Source organism: Gigantopelta aegis, chromosome 4 (genome assembly GCF_016097555.1).
Source record: "Gigantopelta aegis isolate Gae_Host chromosome 4, Gae_host_genome, whole genome shotgun sequence".
Lineage (NCBI taxonomy): Eukaryota > Metazoa > Mollusca > Gastropoda > Neomphalida > Peltospiridae > Gigantopelta > Gigantopelta aegis.
Window position 1 is genome coordinate 119,249,592 of NC_054702.1, and position 27,556 is coordinate 119,277,147.

Below are 27,556 nucleotides of genomic sequence, written 5' to 3' on the forward strand. Positions count from 1 at the left end.
TAATGTAACACCATCAGTCCTACACCAATCATAGCCTTCGAGGAAAAGACCACGTCCGCTCAGCACGATGTCCCAGGTTTGTACGGTGGTTACGTCAGTTCTAAACTTCCTGTAATCTACTGTTAATCTAGAGAGTATATGTATTTAATGTAACACCATCAGTCCCACACCAATCATAGCCTTCGAGGAAAAGACCACGTCCGCTCAGCACGATGTCCCAGGTTTGTACGGTGGTTACGTCAGTTCTAAACTTCCTGTAATCTACTGTTAATCTAGAGAGTATATGTATTTAATGTAACACCATCAGTCCCACACCAATCATAGCCTTCGAGGAAAAGACCACGTCCGCTCAGCACGATGTCCCAGGTTTGTACGGTGGTTACGTCAGTTCTAAACTTCCTGTAATCTACTGTTAATCTAGAGAGTATATGTATTTAATGTGATGTTACATGTATGTATGAAATTAAAAAAAACAAGAAATGTAAACATTTTGTTTTCTTACACACCAATTGGTCTTTACCATGTAATATATTTATATTAATATGTTACTGATTGGTATGTCTATAGATATGACTTTACCATGTGATATATTTATATTAATATGTTACTGTTTGGTATGTCTATAGATACGACTTTACCATGTGATATATTTATATTAATATGTTACTGATAGGTAGGCCTATAGACTTTACTTTACCATGTGATATATTTATATTAATATGTTACTGATAGGTAGGCCTATAGACTTTACTTTACCATGTGATATATTTATATTAATATGTTGCTGATAGGTAGGCCTATAGACTTTACTTTACCATGTGATATATTTATATCAATATGTTGCTGATAGGTAGGCCTATAGACTTTACTTTACCATGTGATATATTTATATTAATATGTTGCTGATAGGTAGGCCTATAGACTTTACTTTACCATGTGATATATTTATATTAATATGTTACTGTTTGGTATGTCTATAGATACGACTTTACCATGTGATATATTTATATCAATATGTTGCTGATAGGTAGGCCTATAGACTTTACTTTACCATGTGATATATTTATATTAATATGTTGCTGATAGGTAGGCCTATAGACTTTACTTTACCATGTGATATATTTATATTAATATGTTACTGATAGGTAGGCCTATAGACTTTACTTTACCATGTGATATATTTATATCAATATGTTGCTGATAGGTAGGCCTATAGACTTTACTTTACTATGGATGTAATATATTTATGATTTCACATTTCTGATATATATTTATGATATGACATTCCTGTGTTATATATTTATGATCTGAAATTCCTGTGTTATATATTTATGATCTGAAATTCCTGTGTTATATATTTATGATCTGACATTCCTGTGTTATATGTTTATGATATGACATTCCTGTGTTATATATTTATGATATGACATTCCTGTGTGTTATATTTATGACATGACATTCTTGTGTTATATATTTATGATATGACATTCCTGTGTGTTATATTTATGATATGACATTCTTGTGTTATATATTTATGATATGACATTCCTGTGTGTTATATTTATGACATAACATTCCTGTGTGTTATATTTATGACATAACATTCCTGTGTGTTATATTTATGACATGACATTCTTGTGTGCTATAATTACTCACACTGTTTGTTTCAGACCTCCTGTCTTGAATCGGCCCCCGGTGCTGTGAGGGAAGACAACTGTGTCGGTGAGCCTAGTGTGTCTGTTCGGCCTGTTAGCGAGGCCACTAATTCCAGACAACCCAGTTCTTTGTTAACCATTCACACTGATGATAAACCTATAGCTAACCTGCACGGGTCAGACGCTTTTGTAACTCTAGATGGCGCGGCAGTCGGACAGGTGGACGTCGATGTGATGTGGCGGCAGCTGGAGACGTTGATGACGCAGCAGAGAGGGAGTGTTGTCAAAGATTTGGAGGATTACGGGGTTGGGGAGGGGGACGAGGACAGCGAGAGTGAGGAGGGACAGCTCTGGAGCGTAGTCGAAGGCAACACAGACCACCCACTCACAGACACAGCGTTGGTCTGACACCGGACACTGACTGGCCACTCGCCATCTCCATCAGGCTTTTGTGTCTACTCAGTCTCTATAGGATTTGTGTGTAATCAGTGTGTATAGGGTTTTTGTGTAGGCTATCTAATATGGGTTTGTCAGCTAACTTATGACTGTGTAGACTATTTGTGTCAGCTATTTAATGCTAACTGTGTAGACTATTTGTGTCAGTTGTACAACGCTGTCTGTTGTCTGTCTGTGGGAAGTTTTACGTTCATGGTATGGTTGTGACAAGAAAGGCAAAAGGCTGAAAGAAATGAGTGAAATCTTTCTATGGAGTAAAGTGAAATGACAGTTTTCTTGATAGGGATTTTAGTATTGTGTTTTGTTGTATAATAATTACTTTAAGACATAATCTCTATCTAGTTCTAACAGTGACTGCTAATAAACAGTGTTTCATATGGGTTTTGTCAATATGGGAGTCGTCATGTCTGTACAACCAGCTGCAGAGAGGGACGTCTGCATAGACAAGAGGGACGTCTGCACAGATAAGAGGGACATCCACAAAGACAAGAGAGACGTCTGCACAGATGAGAGGGACGTCTGCACAGACACTGTCCCACACAGTATTCCTCTTTCTGCATGCACAGCAGCCTGTTGTGCAAGCCACCCATCTACACCATGTTACTAAGGACATTGAACAGTCCAGTGGAATGCTAGTGGTGTGATATGACTTTAGATGTGTACACTAGTAAATATGTATGTATATGTTGGTGAATTTAATATCTCTCTGAATCTGCTAGTCAGCAGTTTACCTTGCCCAGCATTGTTCAGTTCCCTCTACCGCTGTAAATAGTCCTTATTTGAAGGATTTACATTCTCACTGGTGGTAGTGGTGGGTTATTCCAGTGGTTCCCACTTGAAGGTGTATGTGCAATATTTGAAAGTAGAGGAGTGTGTGTTGTGAGAATATGATCAGCTGTCCCGGCCTGGCTGTCCACGCCGCCTGCTACTGAGAATCTAAACTTTGTGTATTCCAGTCTATAGTATTTGAAATGTGAAGTGGTTGCGTGTATTTATATATAAACTGTGTTAACTAGTTGACAAGCCATTGTGCTGCGTTGTGGACTGGTCATAGTGCAGTGGTTATCGAGGTCAACTTTGTGATATTTTATTCCGTGCTAATGTCGTGTAACTCGCATCGTTTGATCAGTTTGAAATATGCAGGCTTCACCTGTGCCTTGACGCAGTAGGAAACATCTCTCGTAGATACGCACTGTTTGTCATCTCTGCACTCTTCTTGGGGACTCTGGCCAAAAACCTTTGGATATTGCAGGCTGGTCACAGATGTATTCTTTATTTTACCATTTTCCAGAAAGTGTTTGGACCAACATTTACAATAATCACCCAGTCTTTCATAAGTGTTTGATGTTTATTAGAAAAACAACGAGATCAGTTGATGGGTCTCGCCACTGAGCTAATATTAAATGTGAGCATGATGGTTTCTGTGGAGGGGACAACTATTAGGAGAGCCCGGTTACATCACTGTCTGGTCTGTCATAGCATATAACCAACAAGCCATATGGCAAGTAGATAACATGGTTAGCAACTTTGTCAATGTTAAAGTGTTATGTAAAAATATTGTAACAAATACACATTAAACATGTAAAACAGCTGTTTCAAAAATATTACATGTGTGCTGAAAATGTGTCTATTTTTGAAGGATTTTATTCCAAAAGAAAATGTCCAAAAGAAAGTTTTCGAAACAAGCAGTTTGTGAAATGTTTTCAGTGTATATTCTGTTTTTATCAACCCAAAGTTAAGCACTGATTCTCTGTTCTAACTGATATTTGGTATGTAGTGTTTCTTTTAGTTGTATCTTGCAGGTTGTTAATACAGGACAGTACATACCACTTTCAGCAGATATGTTTCAGTTGGATTTATGTAGAGAATTGAATATGGTTGCTGTTCATGATATTGTTTATTTTTAGCATTAAATTGTATAAATATATTAGGATCAGAAACTTTTACATCCATATTTATGCTGATTGTAAGTAATGATAGATTTGCAGTTGAATTCTATAGCTGCAAGGTTTTACCTTTCTGGTTTAACTGGCATCTGTTGCTGGTAGATTATTGAAATGTATTCTGACTTCAGTAACACTTAACCTGGTGCTAGATTACACAGCGTTTTGCCATTTCAAGTAATCTACAATTCTTACTCTTACTAGTTTTGGAAGATCAACTAGAATTGTCTATATATTTAAGCCAAATGTACAGAAATTATAATCAGCTTCAATTTGTAGTAGAAATGGCAATTGATTTCTTATGTCTATAGGTATTTGTTTTACTTTCTTTTTGTAAATTATTATAATTTGTTAATCAAAACCACTAAACATTTAAGCCAAAATAAATGTCAGTGAAAACCAAAAACCAAATAACAGTTCCAAAAATGGTTCATGTAAGAAATTGTCATGAAAGGTCAACATATTCTTGCTCAGTTGAAAGAAAACAATCAAAACACTGTCAGGGAGTCTTGTTTCTATAGAAGCAGTGTGCACGTAAAGCTATGACGGGAAGTCTGGGTATGAAGTAGTCCCTCCACAGAGAACGTACATCATGTCCATGACAACACAGATGGATAAATTATGATAATGAGACGGCAGGTGAAGGTCACCTTGTACTGAAGTGTGACACCTGAGTATTTCATCTTTGTGTGTCAGTGTGACACTGAGTATTTCAGTTTGGTACAGGAGAGTTATCTGTATGTGGGCTGTCTATCTAGCCTGGGTCTTAGTGCTGTTTTGTTTTCAACGCCAGTAAATGAATACTGATTGGCTCTTGTGCTGTTCTCTCCCCAACGTCCTGTAAACTATGGCCATGTTTTGTGATGTAACCTGTAACACTGATTAATATATTATAGAGTACTTACACAAAGAAGAATTGCACAGTATCCTACTAGCCATATTTACTGATTATCTAGCAGTGTATTCAGAGTTAACTCTACCATACCATATTGTTTGTCTATGTACACCCTTATTCCAGCAGGCTGTAACTGTTACATTGTTTGCTGTCAAACCTCTGATCTGTAAATTAAATTATAGTCATACTTGTATCAGTAAGCATTGTGCTGAAAACACACTTATTATGCTCAGTAAAGAAACATCTTGTTAAGTCTTATGATACAAGCAATTTAAGTCGGGCTTCTTTCACATTTCGATTTAATTGAACTATACTTCAGGAGTTTCGCAGCAAAGAAGCCAAGATCTGGATAAGGGGCTAGTTGGTGTTCAGTGATGTCTAGGTGACTCTGTAATAGGAGGTCACTTTGCATGATGTTTTAAATACACTGTGATGTCCCATTTTATTCATGTATTTTATGAAAACACATTTTGTGTGTGCATTAATGCGAAGCATTATTGTTATAAAATATTGAGCATGTTTTGAAATCTAATACTTTTGTAAACATTTTATGTAAACAGCTTATGGGTTATTTCCAAGAAATGCTTAACAATAAGTACTTGGAACTTTGCTAGTGTGTATTTCTGAACCTTTTTTTTCTGAATTGTTTTTTGATTTTTAGTTTCTGATTTAGAAATATAAACGTGCTCAAATGCAGGTTATGTACATTTTGTGAAAACTTTATTTATTGGAAGTACACTTCATATAGGTGATTACCTTTAAACATGTTTGCTTGGTTTGAAGGTTTTACTGCAATAAATGTTATCTTCACTTACTGCAGTTTGTGATTTTATTCCTGAAATGTGGAATCAAATTGATATTGAGTGTAACATGAAGTGCTGATTCTACATCAACATTTGGGATGGAGAGAGGTTTGGAACTAACATTTCCTCAGAGGTGTATATAGCCATTCTATCAACAGGTACATCATCAGAAGCTCATGTCTGTCAACACTATCTCATAATAGAGGTTGGTGGTGTACCTGCATGTGTGGATGTCAATAATGGTGGGGTGTGGTTACAGGTCTATAGCCATACTATCAACAGGTACATCATCAGAAGCTCATGTCTGTCAACACTATCTCATAATAGAGGTTGGTGGTGTACCTGATGTGTGGATGTCAATAATGGTGGGGTATGGTTACAGGTCTATAGCCATACTATCAACAGGTACATCATCAGAAGCTCATGTCTGTCAACACTATCTCATAATAGAGGTTGGTGGTGTACCTGCATGTGTGGATGTTAATAATGGTGGGGTGTGGTTACAGGTCTATAGCCATACTATCAACAGGTACATCATCAGAAGCTCATGTCTGTCAACACTATCTCATAATAGAGGTTGGTGGTGTACCTGCATGTGTGGATGTCAATAATGGTGGGGTGTGGTTACAGGTCTATAGCCATACTATCAACAGGTACATCATCAGAAGCTCATGTCTGTCAACACTATCTCATAATAGAGGTTGGTGGTGTACCTGCATGTGTGGATGTCAATAATGGTGGGATGGGTTTAGATATCTATAGTCATACAATCAACAGATACATCTACAGAAGCCCATGTCTGTCAACACTATCTTATAAATTACAGGGGCCTGTTATTGTATTTGAACACCTGAAATTAAAAAAATGTCTGAGGGGAGCATTCCCCTGAACCCCCTCATAACAGGTACATGCCCTTTATGCCCGTATATTTCCTTCCCCAGGGCCATCGGACTGACAGTTACCCACCACTTCTAAATACACTATGTAGGTCTGAAGACAGTTACCCACCACTTCTAAATACACTATGTAGGTCTGAAGACCGTTACCCACCACTTCTAAATGCACTGTAAGTCTGAAGACCGTTACCCACCACTTCTAAATACACTATGTAGGTCTGAAGACAGTTACCTACCACTTCTAAATACACACTGTAGGTCTGAGGGGAGCATTCCCCTGAACCCCCTCATAACAGGTACATGCCCTTTATGCCCGTATATTTCCTTCCCCAGGGCCATCGGACTGACAGTTACCCACCACTTCTAAATACACACTGTAGGTCTGAAGACAGTTACCCACCACTTCTAAATACACTGTAGGTCTGAAGACAGTTACACACCACTTCTAAATACACACTGTAGGTCTGAAGACCGTTACCCACCACTTCTAAATACACACTGTAGGTCTGAAGACAGTTACCCACCACTTCTAAATACACTAGGTCTGAAGACAGTTACCCACCACTTCTAAATACACTCTGTAGGTCTGAAGACAGTTACCCACCACTTCTAAATACACTGTAGGTCTGAAGACAGTTACCCACCACTTCTAAATACACTGTAGGTCTGAAGACAGTTATCCACCACTTCTAAATACACTGTAGGTCTGAAGACAGTTACCCACCACTTCTGAATCGGTACTAGTTCGATCCATTTTTTGTTTCTTTGCCCATTAAAAAAATAAAAACGTAAACTAAACACCTAATGCCATATGTCGAATAATAATAATAATTTTAAAAACCCCAGTGCGATGGAAATCAATTAGACTGTGCACGTATAGTTAACCTGACAATCATGTGTTTGTGACACGTAAGTTAGCTATAAGTGCAACGGCTGTAAATAACTTTTAGTCAATAAAGATGTTAAAATTTGCTTTAAATCTGTTTTCTAAGGATATGTAAGAAATAGAATAATACATTCGTGTCCGTTAGATACCATTTATTTCAAACGTATCAAACTCGCTTTCGCTCGTTCGATATATTTTAACACAACTAGTGAGATAAATGGTATCTAACGGCCACTCGTGTATTATTCTCTATATAAACAACTCGTGAGATAAATGGTATCTAACGGCCACTCGTGTATTATTCTCTATATGAACAACTTGTGAGATAAATGGTATCTAACGGCCACTCGTGTATTATTCTCTATATCATGGCTATTAATGAATGACTGACGACACCCAGCAGGCAAATCACATTGGCTGATGGGTGTCGAGCAATGGTACACATTTTAATTAAGTGATGGCCCTACTCGATCAATATACAAATTCAAAAATTAAATTAAAACACTTTATAAAAAGCTGTGCAAAATATACTTATCACAGATAAGTAAATTTAAAATTTGGGGTAAAATTCAGTATCTCTTGAGAATTTCAACAAATGTTCGGGATGGAATCAAGATGAAATCACATTTGTTCTACCAAATATATGTAGATGACTGCACTCCACCATGGTCGGGCTGCTTGTGGTCTTGCACTTGCCAGCGCGGGCGTTCCCCTCTCCCACCCCAACCCCTTTCCTGTCATGGACAGAGGAACCGGTGTAAGTCGACATCTAAGCCCAAGACAGACGTAAGCTACAGCGTGTTCTAAGTGTGCACTTTACAACCCATGACCTGACCTCTCCTAGCATTGGCTTCACAGAATGAAGCTTGTTCGCAACCACACCGTTTCAGGCATCTTGCCAAGTTGAAGAGATATATTGGTTAATGCTATGTTTGAAATAGGAATGAATGTTTAACGACCGATGATGTATACTACTCAAAAGAATTTAAGGGTCAAAAATGTATAACCAAATAAGTTTCAGAGTGTATTAGATTGATGATGTAAACTACACCAAAAATTTAATTTATTGTTCCATATTTACAAAAAAACACAAATAAACGTCACTGTATACAAGAAAGTCACATGACATGCTGTCAAAGTTGAAGGTTGTCAAACATGGATTTTACACATTAGAACATTCGTTTAATAGTGTGTGAATCCACCCCTGGCGCGAATACACTCGACACATCGTTGCCTCATGCTGTTGATCAGACGTCTGAAGAACTCTTGGGGAATGGCCTGCCACTCTTCCATAAGAAGTTGACCCAGATCATGAAGGTTGGCCGGAGGGGCATGTTTATCCCGAACTCTCCTGCCTAATTCGTCCCAGGCGTTCTCTATTGGGGCCAAGTCAGGCGAATATGCTGGCCAATCCATCCTGGCGATACCTTGTTGTCTGAGAAAGTCCGTTACCATCCTGGCGCGGTGGGGTCTGGCATTGTCATCCTGCAGAACTGCCCCGCCGCAAATCTGCTGAAGGCCTGGGAGAACCAACGGCCGGATAATCTCATTCAGATAGCGGATTCCATTCAGATTGCCATCCACCACATAGAGGGGGGTCCTGTGGTGGATAGAGATGCCGCCCCACACCATGACGCTGCCACCACCGAACCGGTGACGTTGTCTAACGTTAACGTCAGCGAAGCGCTCCCCAGGACGTCTGTAGACACGAACCCGACCGTCGTTGAACTGGAGACTAAACCTGGGGCCCTATTTTCGAAGCTATCTTAGCCTACGAAATCGTGAAATCATCGTAAGCTATGACGTCACTATGGCGTGTGTTGTAGTGACGTCACAACCTATGACGGTTTTACGATTTCGTAGCCCTAAGATAGCTTCGAAAATATGGGCCCTGGACTCATCAGTGAACATCACTCGACCCCACTGAACACGTTGCCACCGCAGATGAAGTGTGCACCAGTGACGTCTGGCCGTTCTGTGACGTGGTAGGAGTGGTGGTCGAACAGCCTGGCGACGGCAGCGTAGATTATTGGCTCTCAGACGATTGCTATGGTTTGATCAGACACTCGAGTTCCAGTCGCAGTCCGCAGATTGTCACGTAATCGGCGTGCAGTGGTTGTGCGTTGACGTAGAGCCATATTGGTGATGTAGCGGTCCTCTCTATTTGTAGTGCTTCGAGGTCTTCCCGAACGTGGACGATTTCGAACAGAATTCGTTGCTTGGTACCGTTGCCACAGTCGGCCAACGACACTCTGACTGACACCAAGTCTCAGAGCAACATTTCTTTGCGTATTGCCATCCTGAAGCCAAGCAATAGCCCTTCCTCGATCTTCGATAGTCAGTTGACGTCGTATCATTGTCGAATTTGGAGTGTGCACCGTACACGAACGCAAGCTCCAGTTATACGGAAATTCAGCATTGGGAACATGGAATACATACGCAAAGCGTGCAAATGAAGCGCTTTGTGAAAAAGCAAGTTATGGGCACTTAGCAGACCTTTCGCTTTCGCCCTAATTTACGTGCAAATGTAAGCATGTTTTCGCCATTAGAACTAGTCGACAGTGTCAATGACAGTGGATTTTAATTCATTTATGGGTTGCTTAGACCCACTTTCGTCAAAATGGAACAATACCATGCGTGACATTATGGTCTAGCTAATATAATTGACATTCAGAAAATAATGTCGAAAATATCGTCTGACCCTTAAATTCTTTTGAGTAGTATACATGGTACGGTGGGCTTCTTCTCTTATTCCCCAGGCTGCAGGGACCATGTTCCAAACGTAACATTGTGATGTTCAACATCAATCCTTTCTTGAGCAAACAACACAAAACACATTTACGTTTTCACTTTATTGACAGTTTCACAAAGACACTGAAACCAGGTACACATGTAGATTAATACACTGAAACGAGTATTACTTGTTTCAAGAAAAATGTTTTTGTCTCTCGCCCATGTAGGGATAATACACAGAATATACGGAATATTAACGAGTTCTTCATCGACGCCATTTACTTAAATAAACGTATGTATAAACTATAGAATATATAGTGTACATTTTCCATACTACCTGTATCCACGCTAACTTCTCAATACCTCCCAATAATGCACTCTTCCTGGTGACTATTAAAGAAGTTTTGTCTTCAACACGAACACCATTTAAAGACAAGTCCTACTGGAGCGAATTGCTAGTATCACATTTTATTGTCACTGACACTGAGTACTCGAGAAATTCTGAAACATCGTCCTAGGTCATGTCTTTAGATTAACTACTACATCACTGCCTACATCACCATGTCTGACCATTACTTGTAGTAAGTTCACAAACAGCTAGAATACATCACCGTGCAAAATGTTACCGAGAAGTTTCTCCACCGATATGTTGCCCACAATGCCTCTGAAGAAGACTCGTTCCAGCGTTGAGGTTTTGAACGCGTGCAGTTTGCTGATGAGCACGAGCAGGCGGCCGACTCGCACTAGCTGGCGCGGGTAGTTGAGTTGCACGTGCTCCGACAGCATCACCTGGGCCTGGTCCTGCAGCGCCTCCACACACTTGGAGTTCTTCAGGCTGGGCGAGTCTGAAACAACAAGCACGTCACTGACATAGCAACCAACACTATGACATGCACACCACTGTCATAACAACCAACACTGTAGCATGCACACCACTGTCATGGCAACCAACATAGTGACATGCACACCACTGTCATCACAATCAGTACTGTGACATGCACACCACTGTTAAAGCAACAAACACAGTGACATGCACACCACTGTCATAGCAACCAACACAGTGACATGCACACCACTGTCATGACAACCAACACTGTGACATGCACACTACTGTCATAGCAACCAACACAGTGACATGCAAACCACTGTCTTGGCAACCAACACAATGACATGCACACCAATACAGTGACAACACTCAACTTTAAAAAACCAAAAACCAAACAAAAACAAAAAAACATGTGAAAAGGACACGGAACACAGAACTGAGAACATGAACTCTGTCGGGTCAATGATACACAGAACTGAGAACATGAACTCTGTCGGGTCAATGATACACAGAACTGAGAACATGAACTCTGTCGAGTCAACCATACACAGAACTGAGAACATGAACTCTGTCGGGTCAACCATACACAGAACTGAGAACATGAACTCTGCCGGGTCAACGATACACAGAACTGAGAACATGAACTCTGTCGGGTCAATGATACACAGAACTGAGAACATGAACTCTGTCGGGTCAATGATACACAGAACTGAGAACATGAACTCTGTCGGGTCAATGATACACAGAACTGAGAACACGTGTTACAAACATACCTGACTTGAAGAGGACGATGGCTTTAAGACACGTGGACTCTGTCGGTTCAATGATATACAGAACTGAGAACACGTGTTACAAACATACCTGACTTGAAGAGGACGATGGCTTTAAGACACGTGGAGTCTGTCGGGTCAATGATACACAGAACTGAGAACACGTGTTACAAACATACCTGACTTGAAGAGGACGATGGCTTTAAGACACGTGGAGTCTGTCGGGTCAATGATACACAGAACTGAGAACATGAACTCTGTCGGGTCAATGATACACAGAACTGAGAACACGTGTTACAAACATACCTGACTTGAAGAGGACGATGGCTTTAAGACACGTGGACTCTGTCGGTTCAATGATATACAGAACTGAGAACACGTGTTACAAACATACCTGACTTGAAGAGGACGATGGCTTTAAGACACGTGGACTCTGTCGGGTCAATGATACACAGAACTGAGAACATGAACTCTGTCGGGTCAATGATACACAGAACTGAGAACATGAACTCTGTCGGGTCAATGATACACAGAACTGAGAACATGAACACTGTCGGGTCAGTGATACACAGAACTCAGAACATGAACTCAGTCGGGTCAATGATACACAGAACTGAGAACACGCGTTACAAACATACCTGACTTGAATAGGACGATGGCTTTAAGACACGTGAACTCTGTCGGGTCATTGATACACAGAACTGAGAACACGTGTTACAAACATACCTGACTTGAACAGGACGATGGCTTTAAGACACGTGGACTCTGTCGGGTCAATGATACACAGAACTGAGAACATGTGTTACAAACATACCGGACTTCAAGAGGACGATGGCTTTAAGACACGTGGACTCTGTCGGGTCAATGATACACAGAACTGAGAACACGTGTTACAAACATACCTGACTTAAAGAGGACGATGACTTTAAGACACGTGAACTCTGCCAGGTCAATGATACACAGAACTGAGAACATGAAGTCTGTCGGGTCAATGATACACAGAAATGAGAACATGAACTCTTTCGCGTCAACTATACATAGAACTGAGAACATGAACTCTGTCGGGTCAATGATACACATAACTGAGAACATGAACTCCGTCGGGTCAATGATACACAGAACTGAGAACATGAACTCTGTCTGGTCACTGATACACAGAACTGAGAACATGAACTCTGTAGGATCAATGATACACAGAACTGAGAACATGAACTACGTCGGGTCAACGATACACAGAACCGAGAACATGAACTCTGTCGGGTCAATGATACACAGAACTGAGAACACGTGTTACAAACATACCTGACTTGAACAGGACGATGACTTTAAGACACGTGAACTCTATCGGGTCAATGATATACACAACTGAGAACACGTGTTACAAACATACCTGACTTGAACAGGACGATGACTTTAAGACAAGTGAACTCTGTCGGGTCAATGATACACAGAACTGAGAACACGTGTTACAAACATACCGGACTTGAACAGGACGATGGCTTTAAGACACGTGAACTCTATCGGGTCAATGATATACAGAACTGAGAACACGTGTTACAAACATACCTGACTTGAAGAGGACGATCACTTTAAGACAAGTGAACTCTGTCGGGTCAGTGATACACAGAACTGAGAACACGTGTTAGAAACATACCTGACTTGAACAGGACGATGACTTTAAGACACGTGAACTCTGTCGGGTCAATGATACACAGAACTGAGAACACGTGTTACAAACATACCGGACTTGAACAGGACGATGGCTTTAAGACACGTGAACTCTATCGGGTCAATGATATACAGAACTGAGAACACGTGTTACAAACATACCTGACTTGAAGAGGACGATGGCTTTAAGACACGTGGACTCTGTCGGGTCAGTGATACACAGAACTGAGAACACGTGTTACGAACATACCTGACTTGAAGAGGACACACAGAACTGAGAACACGTGTTACGAACATACCTGACTTGAAGAGGACGATGGCTTTAAGACACGTGAACTCTGTCGAGTCGATGGCCATCTCTCTAATCCTGGACACAGTTTCGCTGAGTCGCTCGACCTCCGTCATCACAGTGGATTCCTCAGACACGCCGAACCCACACGCCTTGATCCTGGCGTCCGCCGAAATACACCGCGTGTCCACGGGAATCCCCCACTGAACCACGCCCAGCAGGAAGAGTTCTTTCCACGATGACGACAGCAGCGCCGTCTGTGATGGAAAACGTCTGTTAAACCAAGTCTACGTTCAGTCAGCCAGTTTTTGCTAAACGTTTAGAAACTAATCTGACTGGTTCCCAAAGTGATCATTCCTTTTAATGTAAAACCAGTGTAGCAAGCGTTGTGACAAACGATTGGCTGAACGCACCCGAAGTCTACAATGTGACAACAGCATGTGCATAATTAGTTGTTACAAACAGCGCCAAAATGTAGTCACCTCTCTAGTTGCGCCATAAGGTAATGCCGTCGTTGATTAATCATACGAAAATGTACGGCAATAGCAGTAAGCAGGCACGTGTACTATTCGTCATATCATCAGGCAATAGTAGTAAGCAGGCATGTGTACTATTCGTCATATCGTCAGAGTATGGTCATGCTGCTTCCACTGAATAAAACACGTGACATGTTCGATACACACTGCAATTATTGTCAAAACATGGCTGTTATGTAAGTTTTTATTAAGCTTATTTACCAGTTGTTTATGCAATGTTATCATTTGAAGGACTAATATGTAGGCTACAATTTACTTGAAAAAGTCATGTTTTCAAGGAAACATTAAAAAATATCGTCATTTGTCTGTTTAAAAGTGAACAAGACTAGATGTACCTGATCTGACTGTGACAGCATTAAGAACGCTGGTATTTGCTTCACCCAACTGATGATGGTAAAGAGAAGTCGAGCCATCATTTCATGCCAGATATCTTGTTGAGACGTCAGCATGGGCGGCAGCACGGCAGGGGAAGTAAACGCTGACGGCGCATGCAGACCCATTCTCTCTCCCAAACTGTCTCCATGGTAACCCATAAACACCATCTGTTGGTCGTTTCTCAACTGAAACTTCTGGAAGTAATCCGAGTTGAAGGTCAAGCGGCCATGTTGTTGACCTCTGGCGACGCTGAGGTCGATGGGCGAGTCTTGAGCGAGTTGTAGCCTGGAGTCGGTGGTTTCAGATTTAACTTTCGGTTTGCGCGGTCCTCTCTCGTGCTGCACGGCTGTAACAATGAACGACACGTGCATTTCTATGCTGTTTGAAGAATGACAATAGCAACATGATCGCAAACACAGACAATAACTGTTGACAGTTATTTTATAAAATATATTTTGCATGATTTGTATAAACTCTTTATATTAGTATTTTCTTACTCGATAATTCAAGTCTGATGGTGCCAGCTTTGAGGCATTGTAAATACCAGAATTCTGCTGTTCAGATGTTGAACATGTATTTTGAACTCACCACAATCATTATCTGTATTTCGTGTGCTAAATAAATATATATATATAAATATATCAGGCACGGCGGAAGCAATTGGACATTTGGGGGTGGGGAGTGGGGTGGGGTGTGTATGTGGGGGGGGGGGGCTGACTGAGATTGAGGGCGCAAAGCAAAGTTTCTAGGGGATTCGGGGGGTACGCTTCTTCGTAAAAAGAAATTAAAACTAGATGTCTTGAAATGCAATTTTCTGCATTCTACAATTAAAATTCTTCTCTGCCTTAAGATTTACCACCAATAATATTTTTTATTCAGAGTTATTGTCTGTATATAAAAGTTAATATACCAGGATGTATCGTCATTATCATATATTTGGAATAAAAAGTGTATTGTTTGAACTTGTAGTGGTTCATGGAAGCAATCACCACTTTGCCTAAGACTTCCTTTAGACTCTGCCTTGTAGAGATAGATTTTGTTCACGGAATACGGTTTTGTGATTGAGATTTGAACGCACCGTCTTTGTTCATCTCTGCCTGGAAACACTTCATGAGACGACAGGAGCGGCACTGGTTACGGTGAGTCTTGTCTATGGGACACATGCTCTTGAGGTCGCCCTGTGCTTTACACGTGTACATCCGGTTCTTGTGGATGCTGCGCTTGAAGAAACCCGAACAGCCTGATGAGAAACAAGAAAACTACGAAATTATTAAAAACATGCTATAAAAACGACCACCATGACCTTTTCGCGCTACCAAATATTATTTTAAAGACACACACACACACACACACACACAGACACACGCGCACACGCACACACACGCGCGCACACACACACAAACACACAGACACACATGCGCGCGCACACGCGCACACACGCACACACACGCGCACACACACAGACACACACAGACACACAAACGCAGACACACAGACAGACAGACACACACACACATACATACACACACACAGACACACACACACACACATACACACACACGCGCGCACACATACACACACACGCACACACACGCACAGAGACACACACACACATACACACACACATACACATACACACACACACACACACACACAGAAACACAAACACACACGCACACACACACAGACACAAACACACACAGACACACATACACACACACATACACACACACGCACGCACACATACACACACATGTATACATTACAATTTGCACAATTATGTTGACGTCGTCATTTCTGCCCATTTTTATCCATTAACAAACTTTGATGTTGATTTGAGATAATTTATTTAGGGTGTTTTTTCTGTGAGTATATAAATATAAAAAACTTATTTAAATATGTCACCTACCATCTCACATTCGCATTGACTAGCTTGCTCTTATAATTACGATATTAGAAAAGTTAAGATTTCTCAACACGAAATATCCGTGAAACGTGTGGTCGGACGTAGTTAAAACAAAATAAAAGGAGTTTAAGATTTTCATTTTTCTCACGTTGACGTGTGGTATTACAAAAAAAGAAGTTTGTTTTGTTTAACGACACCACTAGAACACATTAATCATCGGCTATTGGATGTCAAACATTTGGTAATTTTGACATATTGTCTTAGAGAGGAAACCCGCTACATTTTTTCATTAGTAGCCAGGGATCTTTTATATGCATCATCCCATAGACAGGATAGCACATACCACGGCCTTTGATATATCAGTCGTAGTGCACTGGCTGGAATGAGAAATAGCCCAATGGGATCGATCCTAGAGTGACAGCATGCCAAGCGAGCTCCTGTGGTATTACAAATACACACAGAACATTTATAAGTTCTGTATTCTTAAATATATGTTCATTTCTTTTAATTTGTTAGTATTAACAGGAATATATTGGACTATTTGATTGAAGGACTTTATAATGATTAAAAACATGCGTGCTTTGAATTAATGATTTCATAAAATCTACGAAGAATAAAATTATTTGTTCGTTTCATAATATTCTTTAACACATTAACTTAATCCATTGATTCGCTGTTAATTACCTATACATTTACTACATGCAATTGGGGCGGGGCGGGGCGGGGCGGGGCGATTGAGGGCTCTTTTGTTTACCTACTCCATATAAATATAAAAATCTGGCTTGTATTCCTCCCGCCCAATAGATTGTGACCCCCCCCCCCCCCACACACACACACACCAGATATCGTTCCTACAGATATATGGTCACCTACCGTCACAGTTCTATCTGAATCAATGCGATATGATCACCTACCGTCACAGCTGTATATGCCGTAGTGTTTGCCCGAACTGCGGTCACCACACACTTTACACGGGATGTCGAGAAGGCGATCACCTGTAAGAGAAACACGTTTGTTTCTTAACTATATTATGTGCACCAGTCTGTGTTAGGTTTAGCATATCCACGTGAACTATAATATGTGCATCAGTTTGTGTTAGGTTTAGCGTATCCACGTGAACTATATGTGAATCAGTTTGTGTTAGGTTTAGCGTATCCACGTGAACTATAATATGTGCACCAGTCTGTGTTAGGTTTAACGTATCCATAATATGTGCACCAGTCTGTGTTAGGTTTAGCGTATCCACGTGAACTATAATATGTGCACCAGTTTATGTTAGGTTTAGCGTATCCACGTGAACTATAATATGTGCACCAGTTTGTGTTAGGTTTAGCGTATCCACGTGAACTATAATATGTGCACCAGTTTGTGTTAGGTTTAGCGTATCCACGTGAACTATAATATATGCACCAGTTTGTGTTAGGTTTAGCGTATCCACGTGAAGCTTATCTGCTGTCCATAGAGAGATCGGATTCTGATGTGTCCACGTACTACGTGCAGTCTACTCGACCTATATCTATAGAAAGTGATGTTTGCTGCCTTTGGCGCCACTCACCAAAATGATGACTGATGCCATTCTATATTTTGAAATTCTGTATACCTTTCATGTCTTTGGTGAAATTCTTGAATATTTATTCATCGTTTCAGATGAAGTGAAAGACTTGACAGCTGTGGTGGTAGTACTCATGACGGGTGCTACCGGTGGAGCAAGATATGCTCACATTTCACGAACACCTGATGTCATCACTGTTAAGACAGTAGTTCATGAGTGCATGTCATCACAGCTGTATTAATTCTAATCAGCTTTGCCATATGCTAATTTGGGAGTGGCAGTCTTCTTTGAGTAGTACAGGAAGGATATATATATATATATATATATATTGTCTAGATTCGTATAGTTAGTGTTAAAACTATGACTATAATAGTAACTGTGTTGAGATGTCTAGTAATAACTGGGCGACTTCACCGTCTCTGTAATAACGACTGGGACTCGGGTGCATGCAGCGGTACCAAGTTAAAAATATCACAAAACCTACGCCATATGCCGCAAAATATAAAACTAAAACAAATATGTCAATGCACTAACATAGGCCTACTCTATACATGCATTTTAATTGTACAGTCGTCGCCATAGATGAACAAAATCATGGACAACTTCCTGGTGAAGTAAGAAAACGACGCCTTGTTTCGCCTGGTTTTCAGTGATCAGTTTTTATGATTTGATCTGTAGCTGGGGGCTGGCGACCCGTGTGACGGTGTTGACGTTTTGCCGTGCACTATCGACTGGCGTGTCAGAAAACTAATCACGTGAATCTGCCTCCAAAGAGGTCTCCAAAGATGCTTTTAATTCCTCATCTCTCGCCCTTTGATGTCTTGAGAAAATTCCACCGTCGCACCGGCTGTTCGGCTTCTTGTGGAGCAAGGAGTAGGAAAAATTGATATTTTTGTATTGCTCGTAAAAAGGCTTGCCCATTGACTTCCATTGGTGGCGAGATGGGGCTAAAAGCGCCGCGTTTAGCCTGTCAGCCCGGGGCGGTCGATGTGGTGTGAATGGACGAATAGCGACAAGCCGACAGGTTCTTATCACAGACCGATAATCCGTGTTTAGCTTTTAATTAGGCTTACGTCGTCCGTGTTGGCTGACGCTCGACTTAGCGCTGCGTCCAACCAACATGGCGGCTTTTGTGTAAACTTGCGGTCCGTAAAGCACTCGATTTGCTCCTTTCATCACCTCGCGCTCCCCACTTCCTTCGCAAAATAGATATTCTCAAAGATGCACTTTGCGTGCGAAACGATTCCGTATTGAATTTACCCTCCAACTATATTTCCTGTCGAATTTCCCCATAGCGACAATTAGCACGCGCAAACACAAACGAAAGGGCAAAAGTAGAAAAGTGGACATCGATTAAAAAACAAATCGATAAAAATGTAATTATTTTCGACAAAATGAAATGTTTTCTTTTGGTTTGTGTTTTTTTGTTTTTGTTTATTTATTTTTAAATTTAGACCATTATACCTTTAGGCTGTGCAGACTACTGCAACAATGACAAGTTGTTTAGAGTACATTGCCTAATAAAATCATCGTTTGTTGGATGTAAACATTTCATAATTCTGACGCGTAGTCTTCAAAGAAAAGCATATTCCATTTGTAACAATAGACAATTTACACCTTCCCCCTGACAGGACAGTATATACCACTGCCTTTGATATACCAGTCGTGGGACACTAGCTGGGATGGTATTCAAACGGTCTGGCCAATTGATAAGGTACATTCATTAAAAGGTAACAGACGCGTGTGCAAATGGGAGGGTTTCGGGGAACGAAACCTCTCCCTGCTCAAGCAAATTGTCTTTTTTCACCTCAATATATTTCCCAGGAGAGCATGACTGGACCCCCCCCCCCCCCCCCACACACACACACACACACCCTCATAACCTTCATTCGCCACAATGCGGACTCCTCTGCTTAAATATCTGCACACGCTCCTGAGTAAAATAACTGTTTTACAAATTGTAATTGCCGAACCAAACTATACAATATAAAGTAGATGGAGGAATGTTCAATATATAGTTTATCTGATCTAACTCTTAGTGTTTAGGATTATAGACACAGCTTTAACAAGCATATCATTGACGAATGGTGTGTATAAACGGACAGTTCGTTATGATCACATATATTTGCCTGGATCTCCTGGATATTTATTCTGGCTTGACACTGGGATATGATTTTTCAGCTTGCTATCTGATTTAAGATTTTGTAATGTGCAAAAATAACTTTCACAAAATAGAAAAAAATTTTGAAAAAATTTTTTTTTGCTTAATTATGGCAAAAAACTTTTAGTTTTAAAAAGATCATTTCAGGCTTTTATTTTTAAAAACGCATATATTCATGTTTGCAACAAAATAGTTACGGTATTGTATTGTATTGTATTTTTTTAATTGTATTGTATTGTAAATATGCGTTAAAGCCGTGATTGTGCCTCGCGATAGTATTTATAACGTCATCCCCTAATACAAAATACAAATGCAACTACAGTTCTAACAAACGCTTGTGTTTTCAAACATCAATGTGTATGGGTTGTCTTTTTAGAACAAACAACACAGTCACTATTTTAACAAATTCATTGTTACAGTAAACAGTAAGAAAGGTTTCCCGCGTTTTAATGTCAAATTAATATAAGTCGTAGAAGCATGATGAAGGGTAAATTAATGTGTATGTATCATTTGTGCGCTTATTTACCCGAGCCGAAGAATTTAACTCGGCCCACATGGGATATAACAGTTTTGTCTTAGGGGTAAATAACCAATGAGATTAAAGTATTTTACATGGAGGCGAGATAATAATGTTACCATCACTTAGATTAGTCACTGTGTCTAATATATATCGGAGAATGGCGTGTCACTGAAACCCCCCAACATATTTAATAATACACAGTGCAGTTTAACATGATTAGTCACTGTGTCTAATATATATCGAAGAATGGCGTGTCACTGAAACCCCCCAACATATTTAATAATACCCAGTGCAGATTAACAATGATTAGTCAATGTGTCTAATTACACGGTGCAGTTTAACAATGATTAGTCACTGTGTCTAATATATATCGGAGAATGGCGTGTCACTGAACACCCCCCCCCCCCAACATATTTAATAATACACAGTGCAGTTTAACAATGATTAGTCACTGTGTCTAATATATATCGGAGAATGGCGTGTCACTGAACCCCCCCCCCCCAACATATTTAATAATACACGGTGCAGTTTAACAATGATTAGTCACTGTTTCTAATATATATCGGAGAATGGCGTGTCACTGACCCCCCCCCCCCCCCCAACATATTTAATAATACAAAGTGCAGTTTAACAATGATTAGTCACTGTGTCTAATATATATCGGAGAATGGCGTGTCACTGAACACCCCCCCCCCCCCCCTCCAACATATTTAATAATACACAGTGCAGTTTAAGAATGAATAGACATATTATTGATTTTTGTTCTCTCAGACAAGCGCTCATACATTCCGTTTATTTGATTTTATATGTTATGGAAATTAGTTTTTATATGTGGTGAAACCTTAATACATCTGTCTGTCTACAATAATCTTGCTGCTAATGCAAAAATATAGCGGGTTTTCTCCGATGATTGCTTGTCACAATTATCGAATGTTTGATATGATATAGTCGATGATTATTATTTTTTAAAATCACAACCATACAGTAATACATTAACACAATATTTATTTTGTTTCACAGACAAATATCCAAGAATAAAAACATAAATATATAAATGACATATGGATACAATAATTACCAATACTAGCACTGGCAATAAAAAATAAACAAGGATGCAAGACACTTGACACCCAAAATACACGATATATATGCTTTCCAACAAACAAGCTGACTTTGTTTTCCCACCACGAAACATTGTACAACTATTTGAATTGAACATTTACTACCAACTATGCTGACATTAAAACCATTATTAAATTAGATAGTGTAGATAATAAAAGATGATTGGTTCAAATGTTCTAAGTTCTCTACTATCTGTGCAACGAAAAGGTATTGTTTTTATAATTTTCAGTCATCATCTTGATGTGTTTAATTCTTGTTCCCATTTTAAATTAAATTTGTATTTTTAAAATTGTGAATCCAATCAAATGTTATAAAGTGTTTACTACCGTTACAATTTATCTCAAGATTCAAATTATTATAGGAAAAATAAGATTGGGCAACTTTCTTTTAAGTTTTAAAATTTTATTTTAATTATATTACAGTACTCTTTCACTGCACTTGAAAGACCATGGTAATTTTAAAATATTACAAATATTTACAAATTGTTTGTGTGTAAAGAATACCCCTATTTCCACCCATTAAGTCATTTATAAGTCTTAAATCCATTTCGTGCCAACTTCTATAAAAAAAAACTACTTTAATATTGTTGTTAAAATCAATAATTATATTGAGATTGGATTTCATTTTCACGAACAATTTTAGTTATACCTTTTTTTTTAAAGACACATACACACACCAAATTAAATTGGCATCTTTCAAAATGTTTTCTTTTATGTATTTTGAATCATATTCCATAATATTTTCTAACACAGTAACATGACCAAGCGATCTCCACGTTGAGCCCTTTAACCCAAGCAATAGTTTGTGTTATAATGAAGGTTTCATTACCTGGAGCCATTAGATGGAGATTCATGGTATCAACGACTAGTTTGGCAAATGCCCATTCGACTCTGCATTGTGCAGAGATACGGCCCTGATCATGTATAACGGTTTAGTCGTTCAGATTTGTAAACGTTTACTCTGTCAGGTTTTCCCTTCCAAATAAAATGAAAGAAAATGTCTTTGAAGATCTTGCATACAGTGGATTTGGAAAATAAATGATTTAATTTTCCAATAATTTGAGAGTTCTACTTGATCAAATATGTATACGATTTAAACTTGTCACTGAAATTAATTTCTATAATATTCTAAAAGCGATATCAGAGTTAACCCCCAATAAAATGAATTGTTCTGTCCAATCAACTTCCCGTTCTTTACGTAATTGTATCTTATATACATATACAGGGATCGAACTTAAGAATTTATCACCCACAGCAATTAAAAAAACCCAAATCATGGGCGTACATAGGATTTTGAAAAGGGGGGTTCCAATACATAGGATTTTGAAAAGGGGGGTTCCAAAATAGATTGCAGAGATATTGGGCATATATTTCTATGTTGAGTAAATATAATAATGTCAGATATCAATGTCAGATATATTAAATTATAAAAAAAGCGATTTCGGGGGGGGGGGGGGGGGGGGGTTCGGTCGGTCGAACCCATCCCCCCCCCCCCCCCCCCCCCGTATGTACGCCCATGCAAATTGCCGTCGGTGAAAGGGCCCACCGACGGCAATTTTTAGTATGCCGACGGCAATATCTTTTAAACTGACTTTTAAGCAATTAAACTTGACTGAAAGGTGGGTTTTTTTGTATGCACAATTTCTTCAATTTATGTCAATAAACATCAATAAACAAGAATTTATTATAAATGGAACCATGGTGTTTCTGAGACAAGTTGTCCAAGTTTTCGGTGAATATGACATGGACATTGTTCTATGGATGATATTAAATTGTATACAGTATTCTCGCTGGGTGAAAATTAAAGGAGGATTGTCGCGCGTCCCTAACCCCACCCCACCATTTCACAAAAAACAAAAACAAGAACCCCCCCCCCCCCCCCCAAAAAAAAAAAACAACAACTGAAAAGCAAAAAAAAAGGCACTGTTGGTTAGTGTATAGCGTATATCGTTGTATGTTTGTCGACTTTGTGGAAATACCTATCCCTTATGTTGCCCCTCGGTATCTGGTACTGAAAAGTTGGTACGATGTACAAGCTGCTTTATTTTTTGTGTGCACTGTTAGTTAAAACGTAGTTCAGTTAAAACAGAGTGTCGGTCTGACATTCAAGGGTATTCGTTTTGCTAAACCGATCAAAGTTTTAATATTATTATTTTAATAAAGATTTTAAGATATCTGAAAAATAATAAAGACATTTTTAAGCGATCCCCTACTGTGGGATAACATTTTTCTGTTCTTTTTATTTCCATCTTCATCGGGTGAATCGATCGCATTGATATTGCCAACTGATAAAAAGTAGATTCGTTTTTGTAAAGGCGGTGTGTATATTATTTGGCACGCAAGATAAATGATTTTAATAATGAAAACTACATCTTCCGTTTTTATAAGCGGTGATATCCCCCTCCCACCACCCCCCACCCCCCAAAAAAAACCTAATTAAACAAATTAAGCGTTTCTAATATTTTATAAGGAATTGCGGAATAAACAAATGACAGTGAGTAAAAATCATCAGTTACGACCAATGAAATCTGCAATTTATGTTAAAATATCATACACGAGTTAATGGACACAAAAGACAGAATAACCATTCATTTCATGTTACAAATTTGGCGCCAAATAAGTAATTCTTTTCAGTCGAAGATTGCCGTTTTTTTGTGAAATGGTGGGATAAAAATAAAATGTTTTCATTGCTAAAATAAAATATAATTGTTATTGTGTGTATGAAACATACAATTGGATACTGGTATGGGACACAGCAGAGGTTGTTAAAAATAGTGTTAAATTACGTTGCAGTAATTGGCGTGAGCTACTGAAGTTTTTCGTTAGTTGCTCTTTCGTCCACAAATGTTTTGTTTCCTTTGATGTCCAGTGTGCAGATTGATCGATGTTTTACAGTGTGAAAAAAAGTGTTTTGAAATAGCGGAGCTGGGTGCTGTAAATTATAACATGAGGCCGAAAAATAAAGAGGGGCGCAGAAAAATACATGAGGCTGCCACACGTGAAAAGGGGAAGCATAACACGAAAGCGGGGAGGCAAAATGTTTTGTCCACATTTACGCTAAGTCCAGAAAAGCTAACGAAAAGTGCAATGGTATTTAAAGTAGCATAGATACTTTTTCTGTTCCATCTAAATTTTTCTGTTCCATTTAATATCACTACTGTGTCATCAAACTGTGTAACTAAATATCATATATTACTATCTAATATCACTACTGTGTCATCAAACTGTGTAACTAAATATCATATATTACTAAGTTTTATTCCTTTTATATTTTTGTTGATGTTTTTTTGTCGTTTAGATTGAACAACCTAGCTAATATGGAGACTGGATCCCCCTGCCTACACCCTCTTTCTATTAAAATGACACAAATCCATCTAGACCGACTATCTCTGAAATCCATTTCTGTATTGATTCTCCGATGATTAAATAATGTGCTGTAGTGGTGTCGTTAATCAAAATAAACTTTAACTGTCTACAATGTGAAGAGAAAGAACACGATTACAAATGTCAGATATACACAAGATAGTTTTAGAATATACATGCACGCACAATTACACACACAATCATACACTGTTGTAATAATATAACTACTGGTAATGTAAATATATGTCACACACACACACACACACACACACACACACACACACACACACACAGGGAGAGAGAGAGAGAGAGAGAGAGAGAGAGAGAGAGAGAGAGAGAGAGAGAGAGAGAGAGAGAGAGAGAATCTGTTATTCATTGTTTGTCTTAATGTTTGGCCGCTGGCAGCTACTCTTAACCATGCTCAAGAGGACAAAAAAGCATAAATATACCAATTTTAAGATTGCTTTCACTGCATAACCCAATTTAAATTTATCATCGGTATTACATTTTATAAATAAATATATTACATTATAGTTTAGCTAGAAGTTAGCACAATGTACTTTTAAATATTTTAGAATGTTAAATATTTGGAGTTCCTCGTAGGCCGTTTTGCCCTATGCTGCACGTTTTAACCTTTGTATATATACATATATTTATATTCCATGATTTATGTACAGCATGTGACACTAATAAAATATTGTTTCTTCTTCTTCTTCTTCTTAATGGATGTGAGATCAGATACCAAGTCGATTATTAGAGTTAAACTCTTCACGGATCAGGAAGACAGAGACGGGCCGACCATCATCAATTAGTTTTATTTACTGTACACACTCGTCGGTTCGTGAGTCAATACTTTGTTGGCTTTCTGTTGTGAGGCGATGAGAACTCGACACGTGTCCAGGTGAGTGGAGGAGATAACCAATAGTTACCTTCTACCGGAGCGTGCCGCTCAGTAATTAGCTTTAGCAACAATTTAAAGTCACATCTTCTTCCTGTTCCAGTACACCTGTGTGTCTGCCTGTATATCTACATAGATGTATGTCTCCCTGTATATCCACATAGATATATGTCTCCCTGTATATCCACATAGATATATGCCTCCCTGTATATCCACATATATGTATGTTTCCCTGTATATCCACACATATATATATGCCTCCCTGTATATCCACATATATGTATGTATCCCTGTATTTCCACATATATGTATGTATCCCTGTATTTCCACATATATGTATGCCTCCCTGTATATCCACATATATGTATGTCTCCCTGTATATCCACATATATGTATGTATCCCTGTATTTCCACATATATGTATGCCTCCCTGTATATCCACATATATGTATGTCTCCCTGTATATCCACATAGATGTATGTCTCCCTGTATATCCACATAGATATATACTCCCTGTATACCCACATAGATGTATGTTTCCCTGTATATCCACATAGATGTATGTCTCTGTATATCCACATAGATGTATGTCTCCCTGTATATCCACATCAATGTATGTCTCTCTGTATATCCACATAGATGTATGCCTCCCTGTATATCAACATACATGTATGTTTCCCTGTATATCTACATAGATGTATGTATCCCTGTATATCCACATAAATGTATGTCTCCCTGTATATCCACATAGATGTATGTCTCCATCCACATAGATGTATGTCTCCCTGTATATCCACATAGATGCATGCCTCCCTGTATATCCACATATATGTATGTCTCCCTGTATATCCACATAGATGTATGTCTCCCTGTATATCCACATAGATGCATGCCTCCCTGTATATCCACATATATGTATGTCTCCCTGTATATCCACATATATGTATATCTCCCTGTATATCCACATAGATGTATGTCTGCTGTATATCCACATATATGTATATATCCCTGTATATCCACATAGATGTATGACTCCCTGTATATCCACATCAATGTATGTCTCTCTGTATATCCACATAGATGTATCCCTCCCTGTATATCCACATAGATGTATGCTTCCAGTATATCCACACAGATGTATGTTTCCCTGTATATCCACATAGATGTATGCCTCCCTGTATATCAACATACATGTATGTTTGCCTGTATATCTACATAGATGTATATCTCCCTGTATATCCACATAAATGTATGTCTCCCTGTATATCCAAATAGATGTATGTCTCCATCCACATAGATGTATG

The 27,556-nt window shown here is 39.1% G+C and overlaps 2 protein-coding genes across 2 annotated transcripts in view; one reads left to right on the forward strand and one right to left on the reverse strand.

Moving 5' to 3' along the window:
- Window positions 1-5,759, forward strand: part of LOC121370229 — an 89,587-nt gene extending 83,828 nt beyond the window's left edge. Inside the window, exon 14 of the mRNA XM_041495353.1 lies at window positions 1,671-5,759. Coding sequence (XP_041351287.1) covers window positions 1,671-1,684 — 14 coding nt within the window. The 3' untranslated portion in view covers window positions 1,685-5,759. The remainder of the gene's footprint in view (window positions 1-1,670) is intronic.
- Window positions 5,760-10,437: 4,678 nt separating this feature from the next.
- Window positions 10,438-18,213, reverse strand: LOC121370230 (nuclear receptor subfamily 2 group E member 1-like). The gene is made up of 6 exons (XM_041495354.1): window positions 18,193-18,213; window positions 17,552-17,660; window positions 15,810-15,971; window positions 14,692-15,077; window positions 13,831-14,077; window positions 10,438-11,112 (listed from the first exon to the last, which is right to left on the reverse strand). Exons 1-6 carry the CDS (start codon window positions 18,211-18,213, stop codon window positions 10,865-10,867), a joined length of 1,173 nt encoding a protein of 390 aa, XP_041351288.1. The 3' UTR covers window positions 10,438-10,864.
- Between the last annotated feature and the right edge of the window lie 9,343 nt (window positions 18,214-27,556).